This window comes from Eleutherodactylus coqui, chromosome 8 (assembly GCF_035609145.1).
Source record: "Eleutherodactylus coqui strain aEleCoq1 chromosome 8, aEleCoq1.hap1, whole genome shotgun sequence".
Lineage (NCBI taxonomy): Eukaryota > Metazoa > Chordata > Amphibia > Anura > Eleutherodactylidae > Eleutherodactylus > Eleutherodactylus coqui.
This window is the reverse complement of record NC_089844.1, coordinates 185,538,501-185,554,232: the sequence shown is the minus strand read 5'-3', so window position 1 is coordinate 185,554,232 and position 15,732 is coordinate 185,538,501. Positions and strand designations below refer to the sequence as shown.

The 15,732-nt window shown below is 46.7% G+C and overlaps 1 protein-coding gene across 1 annotated transcript in view; it reads left to right on the top strand.

The window, feature by feature from the left end:
- Positions 1-12,584, top strand: part of MFSD6 (major facilitator superfamily domain containing 6) — a 35,448-nt gene extending 22,864 nt beyond the window's left edge. Inside the window, exons 4-7 of the mRNA XM_066577091.1 lie at positions 1,591-1,752; positions 4,219-4,317; positions 5,572-5,852; positions 10,648-12,584. Of these exons, the coding sequence (XP_066433188.1) occupies positions 1,591-1,752; positions 4,219-4,317; positions 5,572-5,852; positions 10,648-10,836 (731 nt within the window). The 3' untranslated portion in view covers positions 10,837-12,584. The remainder of the gene's footprint in view (positions 1-1,590; positions 1,753-4,218; positions 4,318-5,571; positions 5,853-10,647) is intronic.
- The last annotated feature ends 3,148 nt before the right edge of the window (positions 12,585-15,732 follow it).

Genomic DNA, 15,732 nt, shown 5'->3' with positions numbered 1-15,732 from the left:
ATGACATGACTGGTACTCTTTAACTCTTAACGCCTTAATGCCACAGGACGTATGTTTTAGGTCCTGGCAGGGTGGTAGTTAACGAAACGGGACATAAACTTCTGAGCCCGCACCATCCCACATGTAAGGCAGCGTAAATAATTCAGGGCGGTGAGTGCAACAATACACTGGAGACAGAAGAGAGCCGCGTGCCTGAACAGATGTGCTAGAGAACACAATGCCGGTGGGCAGGATGATGGCGGTGAGGCCGAAGCAAGCATGACGCCATCTCTCTACACATACGTGATACAGACACCATCACACAGGACTGTATTAAATAGCAGTCGCTGACATAAATGGTGATGTGGTGCCGTGCGGTGACTGCCCATAGCCATGCCAATACTGGTCATAACGCTTAAACAAAAGTAGCATTGCACTGTCTCTGTCCAGTCAGCAGGGAGGCTGTATGTGAATGCCCATCTCTGCTTCCCAGGATGATCGGGCTTTCAGAGACCTTCTGGCCAAATGGTGAGAAACCCTACTTTAATGTGTGCACTCTCTTACACACCCAGATGCCGTAACAGCAGGTGAGGCAGAGACTGTAGAGAGATTGCAAGCCCTGTGTCTGCAGTCCTGTCAGCCTGTGAAGATAGCGCCCTTCCTACGTCCTAGAGTCTCAGCTACTACAGAAGCTTGCCACCTAACAACGGGCAGTGGATTGCAGAAGGTCTGGAAGGGAGACCCCTTGTGGTAGCCACTTTAAACTTGTGGAAAAACAACAACATGTTTAATGAAAGTATATTACAAGATTACATGAGCGGAAGTTGTCTGAATAGTTAGTGCGCCTTTTAAAGTACATGCCAACATAAGAGAAAACAAATCCCCTCCCCGCCAGTAGCAGGGACTCAGTGTGAGAAACATCTGGATGGATCGCTCTTACTAGATGGGCGCTTATATTTGTACATGTGATCTAGAATCTCTAATGAAATGTTGAGATTTAGGGACAGACGATACGGACAGTGTGGGTACGAAGAACCCACACTGACAAGGAGGAGGGGCTACGGAACCACTGTTCCATCACGTGCCCTTTGTGTAGCTGATAAGTCTATTCTGTAGAGTCCAGGAACCCAACACGCCACGCTGCAGCCTGAGGAACGCTGCAGCCTGATCTTTTATGGGGGCACTAAAAAAAAGGGCAAAGGGCATGGAACAAAATCTGTTGCTGCATGCATGCTATATGCTGCAGGGGGGTAATTATTTTATAGTCACCGTGTCATGCAGACCCCCAGTATTATGACCCCTGCACTCATGGACTCCACACACTCGGTGTTGCTGTAGTTATTACGCCCATAGCGCTAAGCTGACCTGATGGATGGAGTCCAAGGGGCGCTGGGCGCTTGTACCCGGCTGCAGGGGTCTGTGCAGCAGGACACAGACCAATCTCTGATTGTGGTGATCATAATCAGGGTGCCTGTGGTGGTGCAACACTGGGTGGTATTTGCTTGGTTATAACCGTATGGGGCAGCAGGGACTGACGGGGGCTCGGGCTGGACAAACAACTGCGTGGCTGCCGGGCTCCAGTAATGATGACATTGTTGATGCCCCTAACAGGTGTGACCCACGCCGCTATATGGGCAGCTTGCATCTCCTATCTGAGTGCCGCCGTTCCACCGGCATTACGGACCTCCGCCCAGGGCATCCTGCAGGGGCTTCATCTGGGACTTGGCAGAGGATGTGGTGCCATGGTTGGAGGCATACTGGTCAACTTCTTTGGTAAGACTTTACTTTTTCAATTAAGACTTTTCTTACTTCATTCACTGCTGAAGGGTCTAAAATAACACATTTTGAATTCGCTAAGAAATTGGATTTGCAATAAAATTTCAGATTTTTAAATAATTACAATAAATTGCCAAATTGTCTTATGTTTACATTCATTAACCCCCTAACAGTCACATTCAAATTGGAAAAGCCCTCCTGGAAATGGCATGTTGTACACACTGGGACACACCTGTTAAACTGGAGTAATACTGAGAAAATTGACTTTCAATGTGTGAAAGTATTAATTGGGAGGGAAGTTGCAGATTTTAGTGGAGGAGATTTTTTTTGGTGGCCATTTTGAACTCCGACATATTAAATTCTTCTCAGATTTTACAAATGGGAAGGAGATCATGTGATACATCAGTCATGGCTAGAATTTACTCAGAAACACTCTGGAAGGGTCAGTTTTGCCTGATCTTTGCTTGTTTAGGAGTTAAGCGAGGGCAATGTTTCACAAGGTGCTCTACGTGATGTGTTCGATGAGTCCACCATTCTGCCGGCTGCATGCGGGGTGACGTGTAATCCAGGCTTCATGAACGCGCTGAGGAACTGCAGGTGATATTTCTTCACAGCACTATAGGATTTCCCGTTTCAGGTGAACCATGTTGTGTATTTTTCCACATGCACAAGGGGCTTCAAATGGCCCCAGAGATAAAAGCCCAGAGGCGTTAAAGTGACCCTCAGGGCTGGAGCAGCAGCTTCTCTGACTACCTGATGTGCACTGTGCACTAATATCCATCATTAGTCTAAGACCCTACATGCTGCCCACCTGAGCAGCGCTGGCCAGTCGGATCACTATGTAGGGTCCATACTATGTAATATTACTATATAACATTGTGCATCAGGTAGTCAGAGAAGCGGTTCAGCCATCTTTGTTTCTCCAGGCCTGGAGGGTCGCTTTAACTCGGCCACCTTGGTGGACTTTTACCGGCCCTCTATGCCCAAGTAATTATACATCCAGTCATCTGCATACACCCACAGCAAAGTGCGGGAACCAATCACCCGCCTAAACCGCCATAAACCAACTTATGGCGCTGTTTGGATCCAGCTCTGCCATCTGCCCTAATTTCTCCCCCCCCTCCACTCCACGCCCCTCTTCCTGACTCCCCTACCTGTGAAGTCTGTGCGCCAGTGAAAAATCCAGAGACTTGTGTAGGAGAGCGCGCACGGGACTCTGAAAAGCGTCACGTTTTTGGCTGGTGCACAGACTTCACAGGGGAAAAGCGGATGAGTATGAAAAATCCAGCCCCCCGACTCCCTCTCGCTTGCCCTAACAGGACCACAAGTAAGTTTAGGGTGCTTTAGGCCTCATGCCCACGGCCGTGTTGGAAATATCACAGCAGATCAGATCCGGTGCCCCCCAGAGACTCTATACTCACCTGTCCAGATCTGCCTCGAGTGTCTTGGCGAGTGAGCCGGCACGCATGTGCAGTGTTCACATGACGCGCTGTTCTATGCCGCAGATTCCTGCGATACTTCTGCAGTGCTCACTGTGGAGGTATTGCGGGACGGATGGCTTCCATTGACTGCAATAGAAGCCGTCTGTGCGATTTTTTTTTTTTTTTTTCCGCTCAAAATAGACCATGTTACGATTCTTCCCCGCGAGCAGAAAGTCTCAGTTGATTTCCGCTCATGGGCAGGGGAGAATCTTTTTGACATAGCTTGTCTATGGACGGTCATTGCGGCAGAATTCGCGGTGGGCGTCTTCCGCAGCGATAATCCGTCCTTGGGCATTGGGCCTTAGGCACATGACAGGTTCCTTTTAAATGATCTCTTAATGAAAAAAGCCCCGGATGTCAGACACCATTTACCACTTTGCCCTTACTTAGCTCCTAAACAAGGTAAGATAGGGCAACTCTGACACTTTCAGTGTGTTTCTGAGTAAATTCTAGCCAAGACAGATATATCACACGACCCTTTCCCATTTGAAAAACCTGAACTAAATTCAGTATGGCGGAGTTCAAAATGGCTGCCGAAAACATCTCCAGAACCTAAATATGCAGCCTGCTTGCCAATTAATACTTTCACACATTGGAAGTCAATTTTCCCATTATTACGCCCGAGCAATTTATTTTTTCACGCATCGCGAGGAAATATCGCGGCATGTCCTCTCTTTGGGTGTTCCCTCAGAACGCCTCACATCACCCATTGCTTTCAATGGGGCCGGCACAGCATTGCACGGGGCATGAGGCGGACGTGGGTGCGATGCGAAGTTTGCTTATTGAAAACAATGAGAAACACTCTGCAATCTTCTGCTGCGGCCTTTAGTGTTTGTGTGGATTTCCAAAAACATGAAAGGTGAATTTGTAATTTAGGTTGTAAGCCTCAGCGGGGTCAGGAACTCGCGGCCGATGCCGATATCTGTACAGCGCTGCGAGGCATGTTGGCTCCATATAACTGAATCCAATGGTTGCTCTCCAGGTGCTGCAGAAACGTTCCGGGGGATCGGCATGGCCTCCTTGGTCATCCTCCTTCTCTTCGCTCTCATCCAGTGGGTAGCGGTTCCTCAGAAGGAAGAAGGTAAGCTGCCACTTGTGTCTTCGTCCCGATTGTAAGAGTGACCATCTCAGCTTTTCTCCTTTGGGTAGGGTTCCATGCGCAGCACCCGTGCAGAAAACGGCGAATCTGAGATGTGCCAACGTCGCGGCCAACAGCTCTTGCTTGGTGAGGCTCACAAATTATGCAAGTGGCTACTGACTGTTTATTGTCAATGGCCCACGGTTGTAGGCAAGGCGCATAGTGGCAGCAATAAGCAGTCCGTAACCGCAGAAAGAATTTGTGAGCTGCACTGAGCAGGAGCTTTTGGCGCATCTGTAACAGGTGAGACCGTACGTGGACCCTACCTACGGAGCACCAGCTGTGATTAGAGCGCCCCCGCGCTGCTTGGCAGCTGTGCTGTCCGTTTCATAGATTCCACTCTGACCAGAAAAGTAGAGATGGAAGGGACCTCCAGGGTCATCTGGTCCGACCAGCTGGGATGTTGTAGGTTTGTGAGGACTACAGGGCTACCGGGTTACAGGGCTTTCTTATGGCTTCAAGTGGTGGCCTAACACTTGGATATCAGGGCTGGCGAGTCGCTGAGTGAGACTTCTGACTCTTTCAGAAATGGCGCATGTACAACGATTAGTAATAATAGACTTGCTAGTAATAAAGTGGTAACGGCAGGCTTTACTAGATTATAGTTTAACCCTTTCATCACCAGGGGTCATTGATGCTCCTGCGTCCAGGTCACATTCTGCAGTTCCGGTATCCCTATTTTCAAAACCTCATTTATTTTCCGGGTGACATATCTACATGAGAGCTCGTTGTTTTTGGCGAGACGACTTGTATTTTTCATTGCTACCATTTAATGTATTGGGAGACTTTTGCAAATTTCTAAGTGAGCAAAAATGTATACTTCTACTGTATAATGCAGTACTATGGTATTGCATTCTACTCTATTTTAGCAGGCTGCCTATTAAAGACAGGCCACAGGCACGACTTTATTAAAGAAGACTATCATGGCTGCCCCGGAGGCCTTCAGAAGTCCCCAGGCCGCCATGATACGCTGACAGTAGCCCCACGATCTTGCACACAGCTCGGGGCTGTAGAGGTGTTAAGGAGGAGTTACATTTACAGTCTTAAAAGTGCAAACGGCCCATTAAAGGTAACCGTAAAGCTGATGTGGCCCTCGGTGAAATGCCTTAGACACCCCCGATCTAGAGCGATTGACTATATTGCCGTACGCCTATTCCAGAGGTGTTTTTTCTTACCAACGCTGTGCCTTTACTGCAGATGCATCTATGTTGGCGGAAAGGATTCCGGTGCCCTCCAGCCTGGTGCCCATTGCCACCATTGATCTGGTATCGCAGCACCCGGAGAACGTCATGCCAACTGTTCAGGTCAAACTGCCACCCAAGAAGACCAGACACCAAGAGGAACAAGAGGATGTCAACAGACCGGCCTGGGGGATAAGTTCGTCTCCTTGGGTCACCCTCGCTTATGCCTTTTATCAGATAAAGGAAATGCTGGCACTTACCCGAGCTAGCCCCGCCTCCGAGACCCAACCACTCCAGGTACCGTCCATAGACAGACTGAAATAACCTGATTTCTGGGGTCGCCTTTTCTGTTCTTCTTCACCTGTTTCTTATTTTGCAAAGTATTATTTGTTATTGGCTCAATGGCCAAAAGAAGCTCTTGTAACATGGCAGAAAGCAAAGCACTCTGGGAGTTGGCAGATCTACATAGCGCAGCTTGATCTGCAGTGTAGCGGCCCTTCGATCACCTAACCAAAGTTGTTTCTTAGCCTAATTTACTTATATGGAGAGAAGTTGCAATGCCAGATACTGACATGAGAGGCGCTGTTTCTGCCATGTTTTTCTCATCTCCTCACCCTTTGGGGGGTTGTTTTTATTCATCCTCCCCTTTCAGGAGCCCTAACTTTATTTTTCCGTTGACCTAGTTACATGAGGGCTTGCTTTTTGCAGGAAGAGTTATAGTTTTTACCGCTACAATATAATGTATTGGAAAACACTTAAAAAAATTTTAAGTGGTGCGAAATGAAAGAAAAAAAGCAACTGCGTGGTTTTTCAGGTGGGTTTGCTTTGGCGACACTTATTGGGCAGTAAAATTGGCGTTAACTTTTGTTGTAGGAGTCTGGACCTTTTATAGGACTGTTGTTAAAAAACAAACCCTTTTTGTTATTTAAAATAAATAAATGTTGCCTTATTCAGAGCCCCGTACATTTTCTTGGATATTTCCATGGGTGGCGCTGTGAGGCCTCGGTTTTAATGGGGCGAGCTGTAGATTTACTGCTATCATTTTTGAGTACATAGGACTTCTTGATCACTTTTAACTCCATTTTTATGAGGCGACGGGTGACCAAAAAAGTTGCAATCCTGGCATTATTATGTTTTTTTTCCAGCTTTCACAATGTGAAATAAATAATGCAACGCTTTGTTTTTTGGACACGGCAATACCAATTATGCATAGATAGAGGTTTTTTTTGTTTAGATTTTTTCATAATACAAAGTCTTTATTTCTTATATTGTACAACTTTTTTTATTTTTACTAAATTTTATTGGACATTTATATTTTTATTTAGTCTCCTTAGGGGACTTGAACTTGCAATCGTTTGATCAGTTCTACAACATAATGCAATACTTCAGTAATGCCATTTTAAAATGTCATTTTAATGATCACATATTGAGCCCTGCCACAGGCCGCAGACAGGGCTTACTATGGTTAAATACATGGCAGCCTTCACTAGGTCCAGGGCCACCATGGCGACCATCAGCAGCGCATGATTGCATCACTGGGGGCCAATGGTGAGTGAGAGGGGGAATCCCTCTCCAGCTGACAGCTTACATGCCGTGGTCAGAATTGACAGTGTATGCAGGCTGTAAAACAGCCGCTTGCGGTAGGTGACAGCTGTTTCAGACAGCCGACACCAGCAGAGTATGCAGCCCACTTCGGACCCTACTTCATATCTAACTGCGGCTCTGTGACCTATGTATGGGGAAGGGGTAAAATAATCTGTTCAAATGTAAACCCTGATCAGCCATAACATTAACGCCATGACTGAAGTGGCGCCCATCATAGAGTGAGATATAGTTACCAGTATGTGACCATCGAAGCAGATGGGATGAAATCAGGAAAAATAGGCGAGCGTGAGGATCTGAGCGACTTTCATAAGGGCCAAATTTAATGACTAGTGTTATAATGTGCCGCCACTGCTCACCCCGCCCACCCGCTGCTGGGCCTGCCGTCCTGCGTTGCTGTCATTCTCGATCTGCATGCCTTTTTTCTGCTTGTGCACGTTCCTGCTTCTCCTTTTAAAGGACCAGCATGCGCCACCCTAACGTGTCCCTGCTATATTAGGCATCCAACCCTTTGTAGGATGCCTAAGCAATTGGTCTCCTACCATTGTGGCAAAGCCCCGATTCAGTGTATTCCTGGTTCTGACCCTTGCTGGTTCTGACTCTCTCCTGACCTCGGCTCTGGACTCTGCTTTGTCTGCTGCCTGCCCTGACCCCAGCCGGTCTCTCCATTACCGCCCCTGAGCCCAGTGCATTGTCAGCAGCCACATTACCGGGACTATCTGTGGGTGTAATGGCTTGTGGACCCCACAGCAAAGCCTGTGTCCCTCTTGGAGAGGTTAAGTGTGAAAACCAAGGAACCCCAGGTGCTGCCACCTCAGCCTGCAGCGAAACCGGTGTCTGGCAAGGCAGATCCACCTGCCTGGCAGTTAGCCAACTGGGTCAGAACATCTCCTTAACAGCAGATCTTGTGCGATGTCCCTGTATGTAGTGATTAGTAACTAGCAAACATAGTCCAAGAATGGACAGTTGGTGAACCAGTGATGGGCTCTTGGGTGCCCAAGGCTCATTGATGCACAAAGGCTAGCCATGCTAGAAAGGAGTCAGAACACGCAGTGCATCGCTGCAGACTAGTCAGATTGCCAGGCTGACCCCTGTCTACTGCTGAAAGTACCTACAGTCGGCATATGAAGATCAGAACTTTGACCATGGAGCAATGGATGAAGGTGGCCTGTTCTGATGACTCAGTGGTCTTTTACATGAAGTGGACAGCTGGGAGCGTGTGTGTCGCTTACCTGAGGATGCCCTATGGGAAGAAGAGCGTGATGCTCTGAGCAATGTTCTGCTACAAGTCTTGGATCCTGGCATTCATATGGATACTAGTTTTGTACATGCAACTTACCTAAACATTGTTGTAGACCACATCCACCACTTCATGGCAGCTTATTCTATAAATGGTTTGAGGAACATGGCAAATAGATAAAGAGGATGACTTGGCCTCCAAATTCTCTACATCTCAACCAGATCAAGCACGTGTGGGTGCTGGGAAAAAGAAGTCCAATCCCTGGAGGCTCAACCTCACAATTTACAAGGCTGAAAGGATCTGCTGCGAACGTCTTGGTGCCAAATATCACAGGACGCCTTCAGATGTCTTGTGGGATTTCTCCTTGATGAGTCAGAGTTGTTGTGGTAATGTTAGACTGGTGGCTTTGATGATATGGCTGATCAGCGTATTTGTAAGCTGTACCGCTCCTAGACGGCATCAGTAGTCTTGTCTATTATATACTCTACGTTGTGTTGTAACTTGTGTAGCATCTAAAGGGTGTATAAAGTATTGTCTTTCCATTGCTGCTGATGGGATAACAGTTAGGAAAGAAGAACTGAAGGTAAGGCCTTCACACTCTTTTATTTGTCCTATCCATGACTTTGTACCAGTTGGTGATTGTAAATGTCCCGTCGTGTTCTGTATAAAACATCTTCTGATTACAGCAGCCACGTACCTGATACCACTAAACCACTTACCAAAGGGTTTTCCAGGATCAAAACTATTGGTGACCTATCCTCATGGTCCATCACTCTAGACACCCGCCAATCAACTGATGAGAAGTTGCCACGGACAGCTGGAACTATCAAAACATTGTCTGTAGCGCAGTAGTTTAGTTTGGTATTGCAGCCTTCTCCGTCATCTCAGTAGGGTAGAGTCACAATCCAAACCGGGCTACTGCACGACGGACAATGTTTCGACAGTTACGGCTGTCCTCAGCTTCTCATCAGCTTATTGACAGATGTCCCGAGCGGTGAACCCGTCGATCTACTATTGTTGACCAACCCAAGCCGGGCTGTTTTAGAACACTACCAGACATGAGAAACTTCTGGAACCACACCTTCAAGGTAACCCGTCTTGTACTTTACACTGTCCTCCCTGAGGGCAGCATAAAGTAGTGACAGTCATGCTGATTTCAGCGGTCTGTCACTTACGGGATATTGTGCAGTGGCTTTAAGAACTCCCAGCTTCTTCTGAAGCTCCCAAAAGAGTTCAGTCCAGAAGATAGGTGAGAAAAGCCTGATTGATGGGGGTCTCAACACTGATCCTGAGAACAGGGGTCCCGTGTCCCCCTCTGCTCCTCACTGCACCCCCACACTAAGGAGGAGCTTAAATGGAGCTGTGGTCGCACATGTGCAGTGCCACTTCATTCATTCTCAGTGGGGCTGATGGAGTTACAGTAGCTTAGCTCTTGTACTCAGCTATTCCTGTCAGCCCCGTTGAACTGAATGGAGCGGCACCGCATGTGTGAAACCTCCAGTGACAAGAGGGGGACATGGGAGCCCCATTCTTGGGATTGGTTGGGTTTCAGCAGGGAGACTGCCACCGATCAGACTTTACTTTTCTTGCCTCGCCATAGGATAGGTGATTAATTTGTGAGACAACCCCTTTAAATCTCATGTTTGCATGAGTAGCAGCCATGCGCCCTCGCGCCTCTCACGCCGTTTATATACCTGTACAGACTGCGGTAAAGGCCTCATCTGTGTGTCTTATGTTTTCTGCCCGCTGTGTACTGGACTGATATCTTCTGTGAAGGTGCGGACTGAGAGGGGTTTTCCAGGCAGCGCCCGCTGGTGTCCACCATGGTCGGAGTGGAAGTCGCTGCTCTGCCCCTGTGTAGTGGCCGGAGCTTGTAATTGCAGGTGCAGTTCTTAATGAATCAATGGAATCCCAGCCTGCAATTACAATTTCAATGAGCGCTGCTCTTGCAATTTTGAGTGCCGGCCACTACACATGGGGCGGAGCAGCAGCTTCCACTACGAACCCGATGGACCCCAGCGAGCACTGCCTTGAAAACCCCTTTAATTAGCATTCTCTTATCTGTAGAACGTATCTATCCGTCTCTTCGGTCGCCTTCCCGGGAGTCACATTAGTCTTCACTCTTTCATAGTCCCGCTGGCATGAATCAGCATCCACACGTTCCGCTTCCTCACTACTCTTGTGACGTAAAGTGAAATGCAGCTGAGAAATGTCGTATTTTTAAGTTCTACCTTTTTTTTCTTTCTCCAGAGAAATAATGAAAACCACTCGGCTACACCGTCTCCGCAACTGGCGAGGGGCGAAGACGCTACTACTGAAGCAGCCGCCCTGGCCCGTGATATCCCAGAGACTAGCGACCATGCACAGGGAAATGCCGCGGTCCCGTCGCAGGATAATTCTCAGGCTCCGCCCTTTCTGCCAGGCGACAGCGGGAATTAGTAATGTCTGGATGAAAAACTACTGGTTCTACACTGGAGGTTGGCTGTAAGGAGAGGAACGCTGTTGGAGAATCACGCAGCGTTTTATTGAGATGATTAGTAGAAGGAGTTTGAATGGTGCGGTTCTCGCTATTTAAAAAGACGTTTTTAGTCACATTGGCTGGAAGAGACCGCACGGTCGTGTAGTTGTATTCCAGCGTGTGACGCCTGATGTGCTTCATGTAATTTCACCAGCGTTCTTAATGTAGCAACATGCAGTATAGGAGCGCCTGGGCTTTGTCACGTGCAGCGGTTATACATACGCTACATCCTGCACACCCACAAACCCCATAAGGTTATATGCCCACAGTGCTGGGGCGCTGGGTCAACGGATGTCACTTGCCTTCTCGCTCACTCACTGCCTATTTGTAAGGTTGGCGCTCGGCACATTGGGCACACAACGTCACCCCATAACCTTAGTTCATGAGACTCCTAGAGCGCAAAAGGTTCTTTTCAAGAAGCCAAAGAGTTTTTCTGCACTAGCTTCAATTTTTTACATAGGCGTTTAGAGGGTTGTACCACGATAAGACTGATCAGTGGCTCTCACCGCTGAGATCCCCACGATCCCGAGAACAGGGTCTTGAGTCCCCCTCTCCTCCTTACTGCAAGTTTGCTGCACCCTCTGCAGTGACATGGGTCTTGAATTGACTGGCTGTTGTGCCTGCGGGGTGCTGCTACATTCATCTTCAATGGGGCTGATGGAAAGAACCAGGTGTTCTGTTATTTCCGTCAGCCCCATTGAATTGAATGGAGTATCGCCATGCATGTGTTACCACCACTCCATTCATTGCTGGGGCTGCAATGGTGAGAAGAGGGGGACATGAGACTCCAGGACTCATGATCATCGTTGAGACCCCAATAATCAACTTACAATCAACTTACATCACCTCTCCTATGGATAGATAAGTCTATTCTGCTATGACACCTTTAGAGGGGTTTTCTGGGACTTAATGAATAAAAGTTAAAAGAGGACTTAAAATTAAAAAAAAACCTGAATACTCCCCTATGCCGGCTGCCACTAGGTACTCAGAAGGAGCGGAGGGTGGTAACGCGCCATTCATTGTGCACATGACCTCTCATTCACTCACAGGCTTCAGTGGCCATATAAGAATCCCTGCTGAAGTCTGTGATTGGCATAATGAACGGCACATGACTGCCCATCGTTGGTTCCGTGCGTCAGCCATAGGGGCTGCAGTGCTGCATGGGGAGCCGCTGGAGTAGGGGACTAATCCATATTTATTTTTAGTATTTTTTTTTTTTTAAAGGGCTTAAAATTAAGCTTTAGTCCTGGAAAACCCCTTTAATGGAAGCCGCCATGACTACGTTGTTTAGTTTATAGTGGTTGCTGTACGGTATGCGGCACTTATGCTGTATAGCGGCCTTTTATTTGCTTTGACTGGTTTGCTGCTCCTTCTGTCTTTTACTTTCATTGTTTGGATTTTGGAAATGTTTACTTTGTAGATTGAAAACTTTTTGTTTCTTTTCTGTTTTTGTCGGATGTTTGCTAGTAATGCCTTGTACTATTTATGTCCCACCGATATGGCCTCTGTGGACTCTGCGGTCGCTGCTGTTGCCTTGGGCGGATGGAGGCGCTAATAGAGACTTTTATTGATTGTAGTGAATTCTATATATTGTCTCCAAAAAGAAATTGCACATTTTGGCAACCCGGCTTCTAATGTGTCCAGTACTAATATATTTATTACAACATCACTGTGGATCTCCTGTGTTCTTTCTTATCAGCTCCTTTATAATGTCCTGTTGGAGAGCAGCACAAGACTAGAACTGGTCCTCGGGACCTGCTGCTGGAAATAAGGAACCAGGGAACCTGATGGGATTCCAGGCGGGCAGGAAACAAGTCCATCCGCCAGCAGAGAGCATACTGGTTAAGGGCCCTCTTACACGGGACTACTTGTTGGGCACAGATACCCTACAGGTCGTCCCAGCGATGATTGTTCTTGTGATTTTACACAGGAATGAGCATCACTAATGAATGGGCCGGCGATCCGTCCAGCCACCTGCCTTTAATCACAGTAAACAGGCCATCATTCATAACTGAACGACTGCCTGTTTACACAGCTGATCCGTCATTCCATTTTCTGCATGCAGGAATTGAACGACGAACAATAGGTGAATGAATTCTCATTCGTCATTCAGTCGGGGCGTGCCTTTACACTGAGTGATAAGCTTTCAGATTCCACTAGTAGAAATAGACACTGTGCCAGGAACACAATCCAGAACACTTTAAAAGTGGGGCAACTGATTCAGAGTCACCCAGAATCCATGGATCCAATCTAGAATCATAGAAGGAAGACGTGACTGCATTCAAGGTACATTTTAAAACCTCTATCCCTCCGAGGACATAATAGCAGGAAGGTTTTGACCAGAAGATCTTTGTCGAGCAGATGCATACAAATGTCATATATAATATATATATATAGTAACTCGGTCATACAGGCTCCTTCCAGGAAAAAGATCCAACACACTTACTTACATCATCTCTCATCAGCCCTAATCACCGTGTACAAATCTGTCATGGCGCCATCTATATCATTCATCATCAAGGCAATTTAGCTGCGCCGCTGTGGGAACATAGTCACCAAATCCCCCGTGACAACGTTCATAGGATGTCGTATATATGCATCGATCTATCACACAGTATATAAGAGTTAAGATTATATTCGCCCAAGTAACTATTCACACTGCGTGAATCCTCCAAGGTATAATGGAAATAGAACTACCGTATATACTCGAGGATTAGCCGACCCGAGTATAAGCCAAGTCAATAAGTTTTACCACAAAAAACTGGTAAAACTTATTGACTCGAGTATAAGCCGAGCTATACTCAAGTATATACTAGGTAAAGAAAAAATGCAATACTCGCCTCCCAGCCGGCATCTGTGTCACCGGCGCGATGGTTTCCCCGGCAGTGCAGCAAGCTGCTTGAGAATTCTCCCCGCTGTCATCTCCCTGCTCGGCTTTGAATTCCCCCACCGTCAGTGCTGTGTAAGTAAGCGCTGTGATTGGATCGAGCGCCAGCCAATCACAGCCGGCGCTCGATAAAGCAATCACAGCCATTCAGTGATGTCATCCACTGAATGGCTGTGAATGATCGAGCGTCGGTTGTGATTGGCTGGCCCTCGATCCAATCACAGCGCTTACCTACACTGCTCTGACGGTGGGGGAATTCAAAGCGGAGTATGGAGATAATAGCGGGGAGAATTCTCAAGCAGGATACTACGAGGATGACAACTCAGAAAATAGCCTGTTGGTGTATCAATCAGTTGTTTTACAAATAAGTCAGTAATCCAGATCATTGTCTTTTAGTTTCACGTCAACATCCAAAAATTGGATGCTATCAGGAGAACGTGTGAAGGTAAACTATAACTCAGGGTAAATACCATTGATCTCTGTTTGAAATGCTAAGAGATTAGACATAGAACCTTCCCAAATGATAACTAACCTCACACCATTAGGAAGAAATGTACACAAATTTATCCTAGATGTTAGCATAAGTGGGGTCACATTGGACCCCATGGTGGTTCCCTGTTACTGTCTGTAGAAACATCCCCAAAGCCAAAATAATTGCTTGAGGATGAACTCCAGAAGCCTGTGGGTGACTCGTGTAGACCCCAGGAGAGGTCCGAGCCTGCCAACCTTCACTGTACGGTCTCAAGCCCTTCATCATGTGCAATTGAAGTGTATAAAGATACTTCCTCAAAAGAGGCCAAAATAGTCCCTCTGTTACCTTCAACCCACTGATTTTAGTAGGAAAATCACCAGTATCACGTGTATATGATCTCACATTCACCACACAATTGTGAAGCACTCGATCTAAACATCTAGCAACACCCTTGAATAAAGACCCACGTCTTGAAACAATAGGTCGGCCGGGTGGATTCTCCAAGTTTCTATGAATTTTTAGAAGTGTTTATAGCACCGGCACCAAAGGAGAGGACACACTCAAAAAACAAAACCATCTCTGATCTATGACGCCATCAGTGAGGGCCTTGTCTAGTAAAATCTTGCGACTGGTCTGAAAACGTTCCGTAGCGTCACCCCTCAAACGCTCATAGATATTACCATCATGAAGTTTACAGAAAATCCCCTGGTGTTTGACGGAGTCCATCACCACCACTGCACTGCCCTTATCAGCCAGGTTAATGGTGATGGACTCATCCTGAGCGAGTTGTAACGGGGCATCCTATTCTCCTCCCTTCAGCTTGCCACATATAGGATGAAAATGTACATTATTTCAGAATTTTTCACTGTCCTTTTGTACCAGTTTGATATACGATTCCACTAAATGGTTAGGTGGTGGAGGGTGAAAATCAATGTTATGCAGACCAACACCAACCACAGATAAACCCTCATGGGTGCTGGTCTACAACAGCTTCAGATTTGGACATTGGAGACCTTTTTCACTGGACCAATCCGATCAAGGTCCAGCTGGAACCAAGAGGTTTAGCTTTTCTTTTTTATTGTTTTTTTTCCATCCCCACCTCCTAAAAGCCAAAACTTTTTAAATCTCCAATTGGGATAGCTGAATGAGGTCTTGTTTTAGCGAGACAAGTTATCTTTTTTTAACCCCTTAAGGACCAGACGCTTTTTAGGAATTTTACCCACATGGTGATTACTGCCCTATTTTTGTTCTTCAGCTACCAAAATTATTTTTGCTGTTTTTTCTCAGTGACATATAGGGCTATTTATTATTTATTTTTTCAATGCCTTTTTTCAGATTTATTTGGGGTACAATGCTAGAAAAAAATATTTTTGTCTTTTAATTTATAGTTTATTTTTGTGCCGTACTTCTACCAAGCACCAAATATTTATCATGGTTGGTCCTTAAGGGGTTAAAGAT